We start from the raw sequence: 15,045 nt of genomic DNA on the forward strand, positions 1-15,045 counted from the left end.
AAAATGTTTGCCTCTCTAAAGCACAATCTAATAAGGAAATGACTAAGACTTGAATAAAATCTAGAACCACAACACTGTAGACTGGAGCCATGGAAACTCTGATACAAATGTCATACACACACACACAGTGACAAATAAGCCAGGAATTTCAATATTCTTTGATGCTAGAGCCGATTTTTATATGAATATGTGTATATATTATGTACCTATTACATATGTATATAACATGCACACAGTATAATTATGCATTGTTCTCTCAATGTTTTTCTTATCAAGGACCAAAATTAGTTCCATATGAAAATGTAGAAATCTGGGTGTCTTGGTTAGAGATCAATTTACTATTTTTTTTATAAACTATGGGACCAACCCCATGTCAGCGTAAATGCAGCACAAAGTATGACCACAAAACAAGCAGAAGCCCTCTGAGGGTAACTCAGGCCCATTATTTTATGGTAATAACCTCTTTTCACTAACTTTGTAAGTATTAGCGAATAAAGTTAGAGAATATAAACATTTCGCAGCTTGAAATTAGAAAATTTCAAAATTTTGCTGAATTCAAACAAACACCTAGTAAAATTCAAGTCACAACTGTAAACTCATGTCAACCCATTCTCCACTCTCAATGTCCTCCATCCTAATTCAACGTTAAACCTTACAACTTACGGCTCTCCATTGCAAGGACTGTGATATTATGAACAGCATTTGTCTCTCGATCCAGAGATTTGGCAGTTGTAATAACTCCACTGTTGGCATCAATATTGAAGTATCTCTCCAAGTCTGTGTTTCTGTCAATTGAATACCTAATTGAATATTAAAAAAAAAAAACCAAACACTTCAATATTTGATTATAATTTGCTGAATTTATTTCATTAATTGCACAGCCAATCACCAAATTCTGCTGACTCCACAATCTGTCATACTAACATAAAATATGTCTAGTTTAAAACTTCACCAGTGTTCCAGTTGATTCATAACCTGCTTGTCAGTAATCTCTGCTTTTCTGTCCAACAGTACAAAATAAAGACAATAGTATAATTATCTTCACAGTGGATTTGAATATGCCATTATAAACTCCAGACTGTGGCTCCTAAAAAACATTCTCATCAGATTTAGTAGCCCTGGTCACGACTAGAGGTCCCTCTAAAAGAAAACATATGTAGACATCTAACCCATTCACATATACTTAGAAACATCTTTTGTTTTAATAACACCAGGTTGGTCTTAACCTTTCTGTTTTTATATTGCTCACTCAGGGGCCTTGACCAGGGTTCCACAGACATGTTTCAAAGCAGAACCCCTCAGTGTGGAGAAAGGGAACCGTCCTACACTGTTGGTGGGAATGTAAATTGGTATAACCGTTATGGAGAACACTATTAAGGCTCCTTAAAAAACTAAATATAGAACTATCGTATGATCCAACAATTCCACTCCTGGGCATATATCCAGAGAAAACCATAATTCGAAAAGGTACATGCACCCCAATGTGCATAGCAGCACTATTTACAATAGCCAAGACATGGAAGCAGCCTAAATGTCCATCAATACAGGAATGGATAAAGAAGATGTGGTACATATATACAATGAAATATTACTCAGCCATTAAAAAGAATGAAATAATGCCATTTGTAGCAACATGGATGGACCTAGAGATTATCATACTAAGTGACGTAAGTCAGACAGAAAAAGACGTATATCATATGATATCACTTATATGTGGGATCTAAAAAAGTGATACGAATGAACTTGTTTACAAAACAGAAGCAGAAAAAAAACAAAAAACAGAAGCAGACTCACAGACTTTGAAAACAAACTTATGGTTACCAAAGGGGAAATGTAGGGGCAGAGATAAATTAGTAGTTTGGGATTAACATATACGATATAATCAACAAAGACCTACTGTATAGCACAGGGAACTCTACTCAATATTCTGTAATGACCTATATAGGAAAAGAGTCTGAAAAAGAATGGATATATGTATATGTATAACTGAATCACTTTGCTGTACACCTGAAACTAACACAACATTGTAAATCAACTATAATCCAAAATAAAATAAAATTTTTTTAAAAAGTAGAATGCCTCAAATTACATAAATATTTTGGCATGTAAAGGATTTTCTCAAAATTATCTAAATATTAGTAAATAACTACCACTCTACTCGTATTCTTGTTCAATTATGCTATTTTTTGATTCATATACAAAATTCACCCTTCCCTCATTAATGACTGTCTTCAAATGCCCTTGTCTTTCTAGGTGGGTGAAATAAGGACTCTCATTTAAAAACATAATTACACAAATGAACAAATGAACAAACATAAACACACCCAATTTCAGAAAGTATTCTGTTTCCATAGTAGTTCAACTACGAATCATCTACTACTAGTCTGCTATATAACAAGATGCAAGAAACTTAAAAAGGAAAGAGAAGGCATAGGAAAATGTTACCAAAAAACTGACCACAGATCAACAAATATTGTTTTTGTGCAGCAACAGGTATTTGAGAATATGACCAAGTTATTTTTGATGGCTTCTGTTTTCTTGATGGCATAGGAGACAAGGTTGTCAGCTGAGACAGAGAGGAGAAGGTGGTTTGAGGAGGAGAGAAAATTCCTTTTTTTTAGAAGAGACAAAAATGCATATACTAGGGAGAATATAATGGAATAGCTGAGCATCGTGGATTGCCCCTTTGAGACTTATGTCCATTGACTTAATGTAAAACCAGTCATCCCGTTTTTCTGTCTTGCTTTGTTCTCATCTAAGTATTCGAAGATGCATAAAAAGGAGAGGGTTGGGTTTAACCAGTCATGGACAATGAGAGGAGAGGAGGGTTAGGAGGATAAGGGTACCAACATGTGAGTGATGATAATGAAGGTCCACGGTCTCTAAGTTTGTAAGAGAGAACTGAGGAAATAAGAGAAGGCAGATTGACATCGAGAAGATTCTGGTAGCACCAATCGGTGGTGGGACTTTACCAGGATGCAGAATTGCTGGAGTGGGAAGTAGCTGACAGAGAATGAGATGCCTGAAGTCGATTTTCAACAGTAGTAGTGTATCTATGAGAGTTAGCAAGCCAAGGCTATGTTCATAAGAATCTATGACAAAACTGAGGCAGAGAAACAGATCACTAAAGCCAAGACGACCAAGAAAGTGAGAAGCCAAAAGTGACGGTGGGGAGAAATAAAATAATCTGCGTACTAAAATCCTCAACAAATCAGTGTGGTTACTATATATTTGATGGTTGCTAGCAACATGAAAGATTTTGAGTAAAGTATCGTGATGCAGTCTACAAAAGAGTTGAGAGTTTGAAAGGGAAAAGAAAATTAAATAGTTTGAAAATGGCAAAGGCAGTATAAAATGTACCCGCCCTCACCTCCAGGATCTGTGCTACATGAGATATGAGAGGAAAAATAAATCTTGAGTTTCCCCATACCCTCTACTTAGCATCCTTTTATTGTAGCTAAGTGTCTTTATTCAAATCAAAATCAAACCATTCTACTTGAGCTATCCACCCTATCTGCTGACCTCAAGAATGTTTTTCCTGGGATTTGGATCCTTTTCCATCTATATAGCTTTATTTGAATCAAAAACATGTGTGTTTTCTATTTTAAAAAACAAATTTCTTCCATTTGTGTCAAGTTCATCGTTGGCCTCCATATTGTCAAATCCATGGTTCACTTTTCTGTTCTTTTATTACTTTCTATCTCATTTAAATTTACCGCAATTGACCACTGATGACTCCTCAAAACACATTCTCCTTCTGCCTTTATTAATACCACGTATTCCCTGTTGTTCTCCTACCTCACTCTCTGCTCCTTTCAGTCACCTCGGCTAGTTTACCCTCCCCTTTGAGACCTCTGACTACTCACACTCCCCCGAAACCTTTCCCACGGATTCCCTTCTCTTCTTGGAAAAACACTTTTCCTTGCAACTTACAGAGTCCTATAGCTTAACTCACTTCTATATTTTTGATGACACCTACATTTATATAAAATCTCCTTGGCCAACCAAACTTACGTACTGAATTACTTAGTAGAACCACATAAATACACAATGTGCACTGAAATGTAACATGCCCAGACCAATGTTGTCTCCTAGCAACGCCCAAACCTCCTCCTCCCTCACGCGTTTCCACCTGAGCAAATGACACTACCAGTCACTTGCTTACTCAAACTAAAAACCTAGATTTGTTTTTCTTTCTTGTCCCTGCATCCAAGTTGTCAATAGTACTTGACGGTAGATATCATTCCAAGCTACCGCCTACTTTAGCCTAGACTTTGCATCTTTTTACTCCTTATCAACATACTTCAATTCTTATTGTCTACAATCTACTTCCCACACAACAGCCCTGAAAACAAGAAATGAGTTTATTTAATGTTAAAAATAGACTTTAATTTTCAATTACATAGAAGACCTAGATTTTCTCCTCTGAAATGTTGCTTTAGTCAAAACATTATATGCCAATATTTCATAGTATTAACATATTCTCTCTCTATGTATGCAACAATTATACATATATAATTAATTATATGTATAAATATATATTATATAGATATATATAATCCAATGGTAATAGAATAATTAATATTAATGTTTGACATGAAGATTGTAACTCAATACCCATGCACTCATGCATCATCGAGCCAATACTAAAAGCCTGAATTGTCCATTTTTTTCAAACTACTATGGTAATGTTTGTATATTCAGGAAAACACAGACTTTTAGATTCTTACAAAGCAAAAAGGCCTTGAACTTGGCATATATCTGTCTTAATGAGTTCATGTAATCCCCCACTGAGCTAAAGTCAATAACTAAAACATTTGCCTCTATTATCAATAGTCTCAAAACTCCCAGCATTCGAATAAAGGATATTAAACTTGAGAATTCATTTAATATGTTAAATATCTCCAACTTCTGTTCACCTCAGAAAAACCCCTATATCTTTTGGGGATGTAGTTATCACCTGTGCTTCTATAAATTTTGAGAAGAATGGACACCAAAGTTTCTATCATCCAAATACTAATTATTTCTAAATCATAAACTCTGTAGCTTCCACTTATAACTTGAGTGTATCTTTATTTTTTATTTCTTTTAAATTTTTTTCTTCCAGTTTTATTGGGATATAATCGACATACAGCACTATATAAGTTTAAGGTTACAGCATGATGATTTGACTTACAGACAACATGAAATGCTTACCACAATTCAGTATATTTTTAAATAGTTATAACTCTTATTTAGCTTTCACTAAATAGCCTCATATATATGTATTTGGTATTTTGTGAATTATTCTGATATTCTTATGTCTCCCTTTCACTCATTCATACATTCAGCAATTAATCTGGAGGACCTGCATGCGACGCTCTATCTCAGGAAATACAGTATATAAACAAAATATTTGGAAAGGTAGCAATCTATAATAAGTATTTAGGAGAAAACCAACAAATTGCTATTCTCAATGAAGGAAACTGGGACAGGTGTGGGAAGAGACTGAGGAATTATGTTGAGAAGAGGCGGAAACCTGGGCAAGGACCAGGAGTAGACAAACCATGGAAAATAGTCACAGTGGTTATTATATTTCTTAATCACAAGGACTTGAGATACCCCCAGTATTAAAGGGGTTCCCTATTTTCTACCAGCCCCTCTGGACATGCAAAAAGCAAGAATTTATGTGTGAGACATTAGCTAATGATAAAGTTACCTGAAGGGGGGAAAAAAATCCTTAACCAAGAGAAATAAAGAAAATATGGGCACTTTTTAGAGTGAGCGGGGGAAATTTTCTCTGAATTAGAATCTGGGAGGGCTGAGTGAGCCAAAAGAGAGGAAGTGTTCTGAAGAAGTTGGGAGAAGCACACTCTTTGCAGCTCCGGATCTACTGGCTTAAAGACAGAGAAATACAGTTGCCTGAATCAGTTAGAGGCTGAACAGGAAAGAAAAGGACTGGTGTTTCTCTAATCATGACCCAAAGTTATCTTTAAAGCAACGTCTGCTGCAGTTAGTGGTGTGCACACTCACAACGATCCCTCTAGTTTCTATAAATTACAACCTAAAATACTTGACCTCTTTCACTGTATGTTGGAGTGACCAATGAAAGAGATCACTTCCATATTTTTGCAGCACCAGCAGTTAAAGCTTCTGCCCTCTCCATTTATTATGCAGACACCTCCAAATCTCAATAACCAGCCTCAATCCTTTTTCTGAGATTTCCTAAACTACTCCAGATACTGGCAACATCTTCAACTAAAGCTCAGAATATCCAAAAGCAGATTCATCAACCTGTCCCTCCCTCTAAATATACTGAGAATGTAAAACATATACATTTTTTCCTAATCCTCAAACAGCTATGTAAGGTCATGTGTGACAGAGACTTTTACTTGCACACCTAATATCCACTTGCCCTTAGTTCTTACTAATAGATCCCTGCTTTTGTTGAAGGCAACCATGTGTCCAGCTGAAAAACTACACTTGCTAGCCTCCCTGTAGATGCAGTGTCCTTATAGCTAAGGTTTAACAAATGAGATGCAAAAGAAAGTTGTGTTGAGCATCACTGAAAAACTCCCTCAAGGATAGGACAGAGCTGCTAATTCAACTGGCATTTGATTTTTGCCCCTTCCCCTCTATCTCATGTGGGACATGAACACAACGGACAGCAACCCAAAAGTCATCTTGTAAATATGAGGTGATGAGTGCCTGACACAAGAAGCCAAGCCCTTGATGACATTATCCTGCCAAATTGCCAGTCTTTGCCTGGCTCCAGACTTCTCATTGGTAGGTCATTAGCGTTAAGCTTTGTTTCAACCAGCCAAGCACAATTTCTAACTAAGGCAAGCTGGTACCATTATTGCCGTATTCCAGTATTGGACTTTAAAGTCTCACAGCTGGTTGTTGATGGAACCAGGATTCAGAACCGCGTCTGTCTGAACCATCTTTCCAGTATATATCACATCGCACATAGATGAGCTTTTAGTCTCTACTACCTACAACTCTAGAATTCAGCCTCTTTTCATTTTTTTTTCCACTGCTCTATCTAAAACTCTAAGACAGTTAACACTGATGTATTCATGGATTAAATGACAATATGGTGTGCATCTCCACTGAGGTGCCTTTCCTCGTGTTGGCCCTTCTTTATTCCTATTTTTTCCTCCTTCCAATTCCTGTAGTCCTACAACTCCTTAAAGACAATCCTGCCTTGGTAAGGCACAAGCCTTCCCAATTACTTCAGAAATCGAGCCTTTTTAAGAAAGCCTGCAGTCCATAGGGCCCATGGACTTCACTACCAGCTCCCTGTGCTGCACCACCACGAACCGCAGACTGGGCCATATTTACAGCCACAATCCTGCATCAAACCTACCGTACTAACTTGGGCTTTTCATTCGCCATTTGTACTCTTCTGTTTCTTTATCTGCGAAATGAGAAAATTTTACAAGATGATTTCTCATTTCCAGATTTAACACTGGATTTTTTTAATAAGTTTTCGCCTAAGATCTCTCCTCCAGCTAGATAACACGTGGGTTGGGACCGCATCTTATACATCTGAATATCCTCAGTGTTCTGTGCGTCTGAAACAAAATCAATCCCCTAATAAATGCCTGTAGTTACAAGTGCTGCTGTTCAATGAGCTGTGAAGATCGACTAAAATGGCCCTCTCCGTATTCACAGGTAGTATTCGTATCGCCCAGCTACGGCTATGCATGTTGATAATCACAAATAGAGTATGAAGGTGAGTGGGCTACATGAACACAAATGCTACTCCCTATATGGAAAAGATAACGTAATAAACGCCGACAAATCTGATCAATAGAAATAACTGAATCATTTGAGTTGAAACCTTAATCGCTTAAGAAATTTATGCACGTGTGCATGTGTGTGTGTGTGTGTGTGGCTACAAGCAGCGTACAGGTTTTGATACCGAACTTGCTAAAATCCTAGAACCACATTTTCTAACTAGAGTCATGTTTATTTATAACAGCGGAATGTTAACGCTTGCCTGATAGGGCTTTAATGAGAAATAAATTACTTCAGAACCAGCTGTTGAGTTCAGTATTTAGTGGTACCACTGTCTGCAGCCTCACCCCCTTCTTCTGATAATGGCAACTCAATTTTCCCTTGTGGATTTCAATCTTCCCAATCTCATGCAATCTTGATGGGACTCACCATGAAAATGCCCAGAACTTCCTGGGTAAGAGATGGACACGTGTCCTAAGACAGGACTAAAAAAACTTTCCAAGAAATGTGAACCTTAAACAGAGCCATGAGGAAAAAAGGTGCCAGTGGTGCATCCACTGCCACGTTCAGAAGACACTGTCAGCTCACTCCTGGCTGCTCGTATTTATAGAGAAACCTTCCTCCTCTCTTTTCTGCAGACTGGCTGTGCAACCTTCCCTTTAATTCTGTGAGATAGTCACAGAATTTAGATTAAAATAATATGTACAAATACATGCATGTATACAAGCCACTTAAAGTACACACTGAATTATTCAAACACCCCACATGTGCTCAGACTAGTCACACTACATAATGTAATATCCGATATTATTTTATCCCCTTTTTTCTGAGGACATACCATACCAGGAATGCCAGAAGAGCCTGCAGGTGAATATTATTATCATCCTTGTATCCTTGAACATAAATACAACGCTAGCTCTGTATTTGGATTGTTAGAAATGCTGAAAATGATCCCCATTACTTCTCAATCACCCTTCTTCAAATCTGATCTTATTTGTAGTAATATGTTTCAATTCATTGGCTGTTTTAAGCACAGGGACTTTGGGCTCGCTGTGCTGCCTACAGAAATAAATGTGCTGGTTTCATAATACAGCACTAGACTCTTAGGATATAACTACATAAAACATAAACAGACCTTATGTCTGGCTTGTCCAAATCCTGCCATCCCTCAAAGTCCAGCTCATGCATACATTCCTTCAAATGAAGTCTCATGTCCAATGACCTTGGAGTGATTAGTATTTATCTCACAATTTACCCTCTGACAGAGCTGCCACTTTTTCCCCTTGTATTGTTTAACTCTTATGGAATCTTATTTCTTCAGCCAGATTGTAAGTTCCTTGAGGTGAGGGGAAATGTTTTATTCATCTTTGTTTTTCCTGTATTTTCCCAGTGTCGTGCACAAAGCAGGTTCTTAATCAATGTATGCTGATTCACTGATCAGTCTACGGATGCTGACGTGAAGAAGTAATAGTTCTCTGAACACTAGGCTGTGCTTACAGTTTTTACCATCTTACTGATGAGAAACACAGAAGCAAAGCTTTTACTCTTCAGAAAAATGATGAGAATCAGCAGAACACAATCTGTCCTTCCAAGTTCAATAGATAGAGCCTGATATTAGGTAGTTGGGGCCAAAATTTACATGAAATGGTAGGCAACTGCATAAAAAATACAAAGCCAGAAACATGCCAGCCCTCAATTACCCACTTTTGCTTTCAAAAAACTCTCTTTTTTTTTCTACGTAATCTCAAGTATTACCCAATTTCCAGCTTTGGCTTCTAATTTTCATATCAGGAAAGAGGACGGCAAAGTGTACATGAAATGCTGGGCCAGGTAAGCCCTCCGGATAGCGGGCAAGCTTAACAAGACATACCAGTTCACAAAGGTGTCACATTCTGGCCAGCCGCTGGGCTCCGGGTTCATTTAATCTTTCAATCTACTTTTACTATACTTCTAAACAGTCAAATGGAACCAAAAGGCAAGGTTCCAACAGTAATGTAGATGCCCTCATCTTCTTTTAAGGAAAGGGCAGATGCAAAGAGCTTTGGGTTGGTACATTAATGGAATAGGTTTAAAAAAAAAAAAAACTAGGCAAGGCGTGGGTCATGTGGGAAGAAGATCTCAATTTACCTTGCTGGAGGCAAGTATGTGTATTTCTTTCTAGAATTCTAATCTCTTGCCCCATATATCAGAAAATATTCCAAATGTAAATGGCATATGCTAGATTTCAGTATTACACTACAAAGAATGTCAGTGAATTCAAACACTTAATTATCCACCCTCCCGTACTCTTTTACAATTCAAATACTATTGGCCTAATTTTAAACAAATACTGCTTTTCCATTCCTCTCAGAACTACGATATTCCTAAAGGTGCAGAAGCGCAAAGCTCACAACTGTAAGAGTCTTCAGCTTCCGTCTCAGCCTGGAGATTCACTTTTCCTAGGACCTCGGCAGACCGTGTGATCTGCTCCTCCACTGGCCTCTGTTAAGAGGGCTTACATGTTGATAGTTACTTGAGTGCCCAATGCAAATACATGTTTATGTCCATTAAACGACTGTGTAATATTTTCTACATATTGGAAAATATGTGAATACAAACCAACGTTCAATACAGATTGCCAATACAGTTGCTTGTAAAATGTCTCTCTTCATTGACTTTATTGACCTTGAAATAAAAATGCCATGAAAACAATAAACTATAATAATAGCGATGTACAATGATAGTACATCCTAACAGTTTAGTCATGACTGACAGTTTAAAAGCATCAGTTATTTTCCCTTTCTCACTTCATCTTCAAAAACCTCGGGACAAAGCAGGGATTAAGTGTTGCTTTTCCTTTTTACTGGGTTATATGGAAACTTAGGAGGCTAAGTGACATCCCCTAGGATACTCAGAAAACAGCAGTGCTGGGAAGAGAACAAGTCTTCTAGAGAATGTCACTGCTAGGAGTGCCCATCAGCTCACCAAACTACACAACGAGGAGGCTGGCCTCTTATAAGAGATCATAAATGGATAGGAAAAGAGAAATATGTAAGAGACAAATTCAGAAACAAATAAGCTATGAGTGATTGTTCTGACCTTATGAAAAATAGTGCAAGGCAAAGAAATGTTGCAAGAATACAAGCATGAAGCCTAAGTCAAGAAATTCGTTTTACAAAAGCAAAAGAAATATTCACACACACACAACATTTCACTTCAGTCTGAACAAAATCTCTCCCTATTTGTGCAACTTAGAGATTAGAAAAGGATGTAAGAGGTACTAACCTGAACTTTCAAGGTCACCTTGATTAGTTTTAAGAAAATAAAAATGAGGTAAAAATACAGCGTTGGCCAGCTGCTCTTTCATGGACGGAAGTCACAGAGATCTTCACCTCCAAGGTCAGCAGAATGCAGCCTTTGGCCCTTTCTATCTCTGTGCTTCAGGGAGCAGACACAGAACTCACTTCACCTCTAACTCAAGTCACTACCCACTTGGTCCTACTCTCCCTTCTCCTTCCCCAAGTTATTATATAACATTGCATTTATTCCAAATAAAATATTATTAAAAGTGAGATATTTACACTGAAAGGCTTTAACAGGATAATACACAGGAAATGGGTAAAGAAAATATTTTTAAATAAGATTAAAATATCAATACCATAAATCAAAATTTTCTTAAATCCTTTCACTCACTGACGTACTGAATTGTGATACATATTAGTGTGTCTCTTTATTTTCCCAGATCCTCAATTTCATGAAGGCATTCTCTCTTTCTCCCCAGTAAATCAAGTGATTTAAGCAGAAGTCAGACTACCCTGAGTAGCTGATGTATGACTACGATTGTACTGTGGTTGGTTGTCCTTGGGGGGAAGGAGACAAGTATGTCACTAGAGTTGCAATGCGATAACAAAACCCAAATTCAGATTTGTGCACATCAGTAGGACTCGGTAGATGGAGCTGAGCTTAAGTCAGGGAGCTGTTTGACAATGAAGCCTGGGCTATTACAGGGAGGAGGCGAAGGCTTACTCCATCTGAGTACATCTGTGACCCACAGATATTTTAGTGCACAGAAGGCTACATTCTTAGAAATGGTTTATGACCACTGCATTAAGAGTAAGATAGCCTCCATATAGCCTGAATTTCTTGTAAAGACAGAGAAGCAATGAGTATGACTTCATTTATGGAATAAAAATTGGTTTATACCAATTCTTTGCTAGGCTATGATATTACTGTCAAACAAAAGAGAAGGAAAGGAGAGTACTAATTACATATACACACACATATATATGATTATTATTTACATGTAAATAATAAAATGATATTTTATATTATTAAATGTGTGTAATAATTTATTTATATAAGTAATAAGCCTAAATCGGCTTATTATTTTAGGAGGAAAAATGAATATGAGCTCTTAACTAAAAGTCATTGTCTAATGTATAGATATTTTTCTTGATACTCTGTAAGCAATGCCCAGACTTAGTTCAGAAGTTAGCTCTAAAGCACTTAGCATCATTAAATATCAGTTAAATCTAAAAGTTAAATCTGTTGTTAGCTTTTGTAATCAAAATCCAAACCATGACACTGAAAAATATTACTTACGAACCCAAATTAAGACATGAAATACAATGTAATTTCTGGTATGTTCTATATACTTATTTAAATATTATTAAATATTTACTTAAAAAGACGTGCTTTATGGGCTTCCCTGGTGGCACAGTGGTTGAGAGTCCGCCTGCCGATGCAGGGGACACGGGTTCGTGCCCCGGTCCGGGAAGATCCCACATGCCGCGGAGCGGCTGGGCCCGTGAGCCATGGCCACTGAGCCTGCGCGTCTGGAGCCTGTGCTCCGCAACGGGAGAGAGGCCACAACAGTGAGAGGCCCGCGTACCGCAAAAAAAAAAAAAAAAAGACGTGCTTTATCATATGCACACACACAAATACATGCATATACAAAAACATGCATGTAGCTCTCAGATTGTAAAACTATAGTAAAAAGTGTGAACTGGAATGGTGTGATATTTTGAAACGCCTACATATCATCATTCTGTTAGTACTACAGAGTTGGTTATAACAATGTGTCTACTCTCTCTCTACAGGACTACTGAAAGGACATTTTAAAATAGTCCTTATATAGAGATATGGTATTATTTTATTTTTTATAAGTGGAATTAACAAACTAACAAACATATACTATCCATATAGACCAATATACAAAAGGGGTTGTTGAAAAATTAACCTCTAATTTAAATTGTTTATAAAATTAGTTTTCTAACATCTGCATTTATCCTACAACAAGGACATGCATCACTTTCTCTCTGAACACAGTTTGTGTTGAAAGAGCTCAGGATAACTGGCTGAAAAGGCACATCAGCTCTGCTTGTGGATGACAATGGTGCCTAAAGATACTGCCACACAATAATGGCCTTGGATAATCAGGTGACACATTTTCGAATTACTAAAATGCTGCATTGTTCTGATGTTGTTTCACTTCTGCAGCTATGGCTCAATACGTATACAAAACTGGTTTTTGTTAGCTATGACCCCAAAGCATCATAACGTAGAGACATGAGTTGTGAATAAAGGCACATTGTCGTGAAATTACAGAAGAGGAGAGCAATGAGCTCCTACCTCACAGGGCTGTTGGAAGAATCTGGGTCGTGAGCTGCTACGGTCCCAATGATATTCCCAACTTGGGTAGCTTCCGACACCTCCATGGGGTACAGGGGTGACGAAAATACAGGGGGCTCATCCACGTCTTCCACAATTATCTTCACGGTCGTCGTGTCGCTGAACGGTCCCAAGCTTAGAAAGCGAGGGTCGGCGTCTCTGTTTGCAGCTTCTATCCGTAGCGTGTAACTTGTTTTGGCTTCAAAATCCAAGTCCTATAAAGAAAGTTGTTAGGAAAATTAAATTAAGGCAAAGCAGAGCCTTTTCATTCATGCACGTCAATAAGCGTAGTATGGACTCAGCCAGGAAAATGCACCATCAGCATTCCAAAGTAACAAATAATAGTGCCAATCAGAATCCTTGCTGCTTTCTGGCTCATAGACAATGTGGTAAGTCCATTTGAGCTAACTTAATCCACTCTGCCGCGGTACACTGCATGGGCAAATGCAGGTCTTTAGAACATTATTTGAATGACAACTGCTATGATTTTAAAATCTTTTCCGAGAGGACCTCAAGGTAGTATTCTTGAAGCATGTAATTTAACTGCAGTATCCAGGGGTGCACATTAAAAAGGAAGAAAAATATAACTTTCCGTTGAATTTCTCATTTACAAGGTCATTTTCATTGATTTGGGGGACCCCTTTACAATCCTTAACTTTCAAGTGTTCCAAATGCAGCTGTAGCAGAAGAGGTGGCATATCGAGGTTATACAGCCTGAACACATAGCTGATTCTTCTTGATGAAGCACCCACTGTTTTCTCTCTTCAGTATTCCTCCATCAGTATACACTGTCTCTCTCTCTCTCTCTCTCTCTCTCTCTCTCTCTGCCTCTATTTGTATTACAGCGTTGACAGTTATATTCTAGAATCACCATCCTGCAACTTTTCAACAGGATTAACATGCTAACACTTTTCTCAAAAACAGTGACCCAAGTCAAACCATAAGGTAGCTTAAAAAATTGTAAGGGCAATTAAATGTTGTACTAATGAGGCACCATCTGTGAAAAACAGAATTCTATGCCCAACAGGTAGAATTTGTCTGTGACAATCACATGCTTCTCTTTCTTCAAGGGGTACAGAGAGTCCCAGCTTGTTGTGACTTTCAATCTCAATCTCACCACTAAAAAACTGTCCCAAAATATTTGTTACATTTAGTGATATAAAAACAAAAACTTCAGAAAGAAACCAGTAGAAATACTAGCACATATAAAGCATAATTTACATGTCATTTTTATGTGTTATTTAATAAAAAAGCATTAAGAAAAATGGGCTAAAATGTACTGCTGAGAACTGTAATGTAAATTTATCCATCATGTGTATGGGCGTATGTGTGCTATATATGCTATATATGTGACAAAATGTACATACCACTTACATAAAATATAATAACACATATATATAAAATATAAAAATATATACTATATGTGTGTTATGTGTGTTTCCACATAAATAGGACATGAAGAGATTCCATGGCTCATCTCTTTTTTATACATGAAAAATATATAAACACATACTCAAAACAGGCTCACAATATCTAGGCCAGAGAGCACTTTACTCAAATGTTTATCTGCTTAACAGCTGTCTCATCTAGTAGATTGTAAGCTCCAAACTGTTTTGTTCAGTACTAGCATTCCCAGAATTGCCTGTTCTGCATTTGGTACATTGAAAGAACTCA

General features: G+C 37.4%; 1 protein-coding gene across 4 annotated transcripts in view; it reads right to left on the reverse strand.

Annotated features, from left to right (window-relative positions):
* Nucleotides 1–15,045, reverse strand: part of CDH7 (cadherin 7) — a 188,720-nt gene that overhangs the window by 24,398 nt on the left and 149,277 nt on the right. For all 4 annotated transcript variants that reach the window (XM_067698880.1, XM_067698881.1, XM_067698879.1 and 1 more), the window contains 2 exons: nt 13,333–13,586; nt 664–800 (listed from right to left, as the gene is read on the reverse strand). In XM_067698880.1, the coding sequence (XP_067554981.1) occupies nt 664–800; nt 13,333–13,586 (391 nt within the window). The remainder of the gene's footprint in view (nt 1–663; nt 801–13,332; nt 13,587–15,045) is intronic.

This window comes from Pseudorca crassidens, chromosome 12 (assembly GCF_039906515.1).
Source record: "Pseudorca crassidens isolate mPseCra1 chromosome 12, mPseCra1.hap1, whole genome shotgun sequence".
Lineage (NCBI taxonomy): Eukaryota > Metazoa > Chordata > Mammalia > Artiodactyla > Delphinidae > Pseudorca > Pseudorca crassidens.